This window comes from Peromyscus eremicus, chromosome 23 (assembly GCF_949786415.1).
Source record: "Peromyscus eremicus chromosome 23, PerEre_H2_v1, whole genome shotgun sequence".
NCBI lineage: Eukaryota > Metazoa > Chordata > Mammalia > Rodentia > Cricetidae > Peromyscus > Peromyscus eremicus.
The window spans coordinates 31,733,112-31,738,863 of NC_081438.1; the positions used below are offsets into that span (position 1 = coordinate 31,733,112).

Here is a 5,752-nt window from a genome sequence, read left to right on the forward strand (position 1 = left end):
CCTGAAGCCCCGGAAGGGTCCCCTGGGGACGCGGACCCTATTAGAACAAATGTGCTCTGCTTTTGTAAAGAGGCGCGTTGGCGGCGCCTGTCCTATTACAGGCGACACATGATCAATAGGTTGATAACGCAGCAACATCAATATAAGCGACAGAACAATGAGGGATATCATTGGGCATCTATCTTAATATAGCCCGCTACAAGCGCGCTGACAAAGAGTGCAGCTCATGAAAATTCCGCCCCACGATCCCCCATCTCCGCTCCAATATGCGCACGCACTCCCCCAGCTGCCGGCGCTATTATTCTCCAATTTCAATTTGACACCCCAGCCTTTCATGCTAATTCTATTATTGTAGGAAGTTTATGTGATTTCATATCACTAGAAATCGGTAATGTATAATAACCCTTTGGGCAAGAAACCCAGTCCCCGCAGCCGCCACCGGAAAATAATTACTTTCATATCAAAACTCTGCAGGAGCCCAGCGGCCCGGCCCTCTGCAGCCCCCGGCTCCTGTCACCCCGCGCCGCGCGCCCCCGGCGTGTGCCAGTGTGCTGGGGTGCGCGCGGGGGCGCGCGGGGGTGGTGTGTGTGTGTGTGTGTGTGTGTGTGTGTGTGTGTGTGTGTGTGTGTGTGAACGCGAAGGGGGAGGTGGCGCCGAGTAGGAGGGGGAACCGCGGGGGAGCCTCGGAGAGGGGAAGCTGAGCTGAGGTTGCATACATTTGTTCAATCAGAAAACACAAACACACGCACACAAAAGGAAGCGCAGAGCGCGGACCTGGGGGGAGGTGCAGAGTCCCCTCCCAGGCCCACCCTCCAAAAGAGGAGTGGGTCGTTGGAAAGAGGAGGGCGGGGTATGAGGAGTAGCCCCAAATTTAAAAAACGATGTAGCCGAGAGTTTGCGTTTGATCAGCTTTATTTATAAAAAATGGTACATATATAAATATTCTTAGACATTTTTGCATTTTACAAGGCTGAGGATTCTCGTTGTGGGTTTTTTTGTGGGTTAGGGGATACCGGGTCTTTTGCTCCCTCCGGAGGAGGGGACCTCACCCCAGGACCTGCAGCTGCTGCCTTGGTCCCCATCGACACAGCGTTTTCGTTTGTCTTTAAAAATAATAATAAAAGGAATTAAAAAAAAAAAAGCAGGAGGGAAAAGCAGTGTCTCTAAGAGCCAATCACCTGATTCATTGGGAGTCCGGGGCTGAGCGAGCGGGCGCAGCCGGCTAGGCGCCTCTTCCGGCCGCGTTGCCCAGCTCAGTCCATGTCCACCTCCTCGCCCTCGGGCGGGCTGGGTCCAGTCGCAGCGCCTGGCTCAGCGGCGCCGCAGGTGGCTGGCTCCCCGGCTGGGCTGGGGGCTCTGGGGTGCGGGCCTGGCGATGTTTCGAGGGGCGGGGGCGGCGGGGCCGCAGGGCAGACGGTCCCCGCGTCCGCGCAGTCCCCAGCACCGCTCTCGGCTGCCGCCGTTGCTAGGTCCCGGAAAGGCGCGGGAGCTGGTGGCCCGGGGGAGGCAACAACCTCGGGGCTGCGACGGGCGAAGGCCGGGTCGGCAGTGCTGCCAGGTCCGGGGAAGGCCCCGAAGCTGGCCTGTGCCGGTGGTGCGGGTGGCGCCGGAGGAGCGGGAGGCGCGTCCTTGGGCGCCAACTCGGGGCCCGCTCCGCCCTTGAGCGCGGCCTGTGGCACCAGGAAGCCGAGGGGCTGCGTGATGGGGTAGAGCAAGAAGTGGCCCTTGCCAATCAGGGTCCGAGGTGCACACGGCAGCCCCGGCGTGAAGTCCAGCCCCGCGGTGGCCGCGGCGTTGGCTGGGGTGGCTTTGCGGCGCGGTGGAGAGTCGGACAGCAAGCTCTCCACGCTGAACGGGCTAGCCTTAGGCAGGCCCGCGGTGGCCGCCGTTCCAGGCCCGCACGGGACCGTGTCCTTGTCCGCAGGGCGGCCTAGCCGTGACTGCGGGCCGGCACCGCTTCTTTGGCTCGGGTAGAAGGCGGGGTCGCAGGTGCCAGGTGCGGGTGGCTCGCCGGGAGGCACAGGAGCGGAACCCGCGACGCTGGAGCCGTGGTGAGCTCCAGGGCCCTTGGCCGCGGCGGTAGGCGGCGGCGGCTCGGGTGGCTCAGGGGACAGACCTCCGCCGCCGCTGTCGCTGTCGGAGCTGGGCGCGCTGTGCAGGGACAGGCCACCTGGCGAGTGCAGGTGGCGGTTCTGACTCTTGAGCAGTTTTTTCTCGTGTTTGCGCTTCTTCTTCTCCATCTTCTCGAGTTCTTTGCGAGCGATCTCCTCCGGGTCCATGGGCTCCCCGCTGCACGTGGTGGGATGCGAGTTGTGCGCCGGCCGGCCCGGGCCCTTCTTGGTGTTCTCTTTCTTCCTCCACTTGGCCCGGCGGTTTTGGAACCAGACCTAGAACAGCCGGACAAGGAGGGGAGGGGGAGGCACAATCAGGCTGGCTAGAGGCCGCGGAGGCTGCGGCCTCCCACGCACGCCCCCAGGCAGGCCTGAGAGACCTCGGCTCCAGCAGGAACAACCGGAGCCAGGGCACGCTCTCTGCCGGCCCTTGTATGCTGATACTCGGGTTGCAGCTTCGGGCCAGCATCTCATCCACCCGGAAGGGGCATAGATGGGGCCTCTTGGCCAGCTTCCCGCTCTGACTTCTCACCTCGTGCCCTAGGGAGCTGCCCCTTCCTCAGGCAAGGCCGGTGCGGCCTGTGACCCCGCGATGTCGAGAGTTTCTGGTCGGGACGCAGGGAGCAGGGCCCCGATTTGCCCTCGCTGGTGTCTCACAGTTTTAAGGGGCCTGGCCTGGTGATGAGCAGGTACAGCTGTGCCTTCCACACCTGTCTTCGGCCCCCACGAGACTCTCAAAGCCCACATTTCAGGGTCTCCCTTGAAGGGAAATCTGGATACTTCTTCCTCAGGAAGGGCCTGTGAAGCCGAACTTGGATGGACCTTCAGTAGCCCACCTCCCCAGCACACAAACTTCTTTATGAAGGGCTGTAGGCCAAGGGACCAACCGAGCCTTTCCGAAGTAGTCCGGGTTGGCCTGGCCTGAGGTGCTACAAGGCGGGCAAGCAGGCCCGAGGTTGGCCATGAGGCCCCCTGGGAGAGCAGAGAGGCTCTGGACTCCTTCATGCTCTCTGCAGGCCTTCCGTCCGGGTCAGCCAGGGAGGATTTAAAGAGTACAAGAGCTCCCAAGACCACCACTCCCCAGACCGATCCGCCAGAGCCTTGGGCAGGGATACGATCCCCTGCAGAAAGTGACAATTTAAATGCTTTGTTGTGGCCATATAAAGTTGGCACGATTGCACACCAGATCGGTTCGAAGGGAGGCCTGGTGGGCGCGGAAGTCTCGGGGACTAAGCCAAACCCTGAGACGCTGTAACTGCTTTCTCTTTTCTTTTTCAAAACTTTTGTGGGGTGTGTGTGTGTGTGTGTGTGTGTGTGTGTGTGTGTGTGCAAATTCCAGGCTGTCTCACCACCAGTAATTACTATCATATTGTAGGGGAAATGAACAGATTCGGACTTCACTTAAGCCACAGAACGAATTGGATAAAGGGATTTCTAAACAGAAGAGGCCAGGCCGCAGCCCAAACCATTTCAGGCAAAGCTATGGGTGCTAAACGGGTATTTTGCCAGCGTATTCCTCCACCCTGCGCACCCACCATGACACAGGCCCCAAAGCTTTCTGTACTCTAGGAAAGCATCTAATTATACAGACATTATTCTGGAATTTTATTACACCGACTTGACTCTGTATTAAACAAACAAACAAACAAACAAACAAAAATACTGCCTCCCGGCTCCGCATGAAATCAAATAACGAAGAGGGTTGGGAAGCAAGGGATGTAATGGGGGAGGGCATTAAATTTAGACACCTTTTTAAAAAAAATCTCCCCTCTTTTCCAATGTGTAAACCGCATAAGTTCCCACCTCCCCTCCCTTGAACGTCTTCCTCCATGTCTGCAAGGCGATGGATGGATAAATATGTGTTTCTATCTTAATAGTTCACAGGCCAGAGGTAAACAAACACATCAGTCTGCTTCGGAGCTGGGAGAAAGCCTCCGCTGAGAGCGCCCAGGCCCCGGCCCACTTTGTGCCCTCCTGGAGGGCTCTTTCGAGCCTCCGTAGCCTTGGTCCTCTCTAGACAGTGCGCCGGGCCGCAGCCAACCCAAACCTGCCTTCCCGGATCGCACGCAGTCACTGCAGTGGCTACTGGGGCACCGCCAGGAGCTCTCTCAAATCACCCTGGCATTCTCGAGTTACTCACCTCCAGATGGGCGAAGGGGTTCAGCCCTCACAATCCCCACCCCAGCCAGCAGCGCGGAGCCTGGAACCACCTCCCGCCACTTAGAACAAAGGCAGCCCTGCCTCACCGCTCTCTGCATGCCCAGTGCCCAGTGCAGGACAGCTGACTCCCCCGGGCAACACCCGGTCTTTACCTGAACTCGGGACTCGACCAGGTCCAGGCGCAGCGCCAGCGCCTCGCGCATGAACACGTCCGGGTAGTGGCTCTCATTGAACGCCTTCTCCAGCTCCTCCAGCTGCCAGCCGGTGAAGTTGGTGCGGGTGCGTCTCCGTTTGCAGCCGGGGCTCTCCTTGTCTGGATCCCCCGAGTCTGCGGGCACGCACAGGACGCTGCAAAGCTCAGTCTCCCGGCTAGCTGCTTGCCTCACTTGCACCCGACTCGGGTGCGAGGCTCACGGTGGAGCCGGTAGCTACTCCCCGACGGCTCGGTGCTCCCCCTCCCCGCGGCCCCCCGCTGTGTTCCCCCGTGTCCCCGCCTCCAGCCTACCTGCAAGCTTGAAGGGCTGGCTGTCCCCGGCCACCCCGCAGGCGGCGGGCAGCAGCGGTGTGGGGTTGACCACCGAGGCGGCGGCCGCAGCGCACGAGCCGCTGAGCAGGCCGTCGATGGAGAAGGGCACCGAGGCCGCGGCGGCGGCGGCGGCGGCCGACTGCAGCTGGTGGCCGGCCAGCTCGTACACGTGGTGGTGGCCCAGCGGGTAGGGGAAGCCCACCACGCCGCCCAGCGAGCCCCCGAACTGGGCATGCGGGTGCTCCAGGAGGCGACCGTCCATCATCTCGCGCGCGGGACCGGCGGGGCGCGGGGGCGCGGACGGCGGCGGCGGGGACAGGGGCCCGGAGCCCTACACATGCTTCGGCCCGCGCTCCGCCGCTTTACTTTATCAACATCAAGCTCTCGATAATTAGCCGCGGCCCGGGGAATTTGGGACCAATAAGAAGCGCTAATCGGCTCTGACGTCAGAGGCGTGCTGGGTGCAAGGAAACGTTTTCCATATCGATTGCTAATTATACCTGACACGCACCTCCATAAACAGTATCAGGAGCTGTCACAACAAGACGGGGTGGGGAGGGAGGGGCACCGCCGCGCTCGGCCGGCCCGGGGCCCCCGGCGAGCCCCCCACTCCTGCCCCCGCCGCTCCCGCCCCTCGCCTCCTTCTAATAGATTTCCCTTTAAAACATTCGCAGGCGTGTTGTGGGGATTTTTCACCAGAAATGCTGTACTCTCTGAACCTTTAAAGTGATGTTGCTCCAATTACAGAGAGACATTGAGCGGCAAATAGACTGATCCAATAATGGGAGATTCATCATCCGCTCTTTCCGAAACTGTCACATTGAATTTAAAACTACAAGGGCTTCTCTACCAGCCGCCTCTCTCGGGCTGCGGGCGGCCGCGAGCCCAGGCAGCAGAGGGAGGAGGAGGGGGAGGACGAGGAGGAGGAAGGCGAGAAGTGTCCCAACGAACTGGA

General features: G+C 60.6%; 1 protein-coding gene across 1 annotated transcript; it reads right to left on the reverse strand.

Moving 5' to 3' along the window:
• Positions 1-1,253: 1,253 nt before the first annotated feature.
• Positions 1,254-5,062, reverse strand: Uncx (UNC homeobox). Its single transcript, XM_059248815.1, has 3 exons — positions 4,777-5,062; positions 4,424-4,599; positions 1,254-2,387 (listed from the first exon to the last, which is right to left on the reverse strand). The coding sequence occupies exons 1-3, from the start codon at positions 5,060-5,062 to the stop codon at positions 1,254-1,256; spliced, it is 1,596 nt and encodes a 531-aa protein (XP_059104798.1).
• Positions 5,063-5,752: the final 690 nt, after the last annotated feature.

What these genes read in the sequence shown, in the direction of transcription:
- Uncx (XM_059248815.1), bottom strand. Translation starts at nt 5,062, where the DNA reads ATGATGGACGGTCGCCTCCTGGAGCACCCGCATGCCCAGTTCGGGGGC. An exon ending in CCAGCCCTTCAAGCTTGCAG is followed by an intron (nt 4,600 to 4,776) that starts GTAGGCTGGAGG and finishes GCGTGCCCGCAG; the next exon opens with ACTCGGGGGATCCAGACAAG. An exon ending in TGGTCGAGTCCCGAGTTCAG is followed by an intron (nt 2,388 to 4,423) that starts GTAAAGACCGGG and finishes CGGCTGTTCTAG; the next exon opens with GTCTGGTTCCAAAACCGCCG.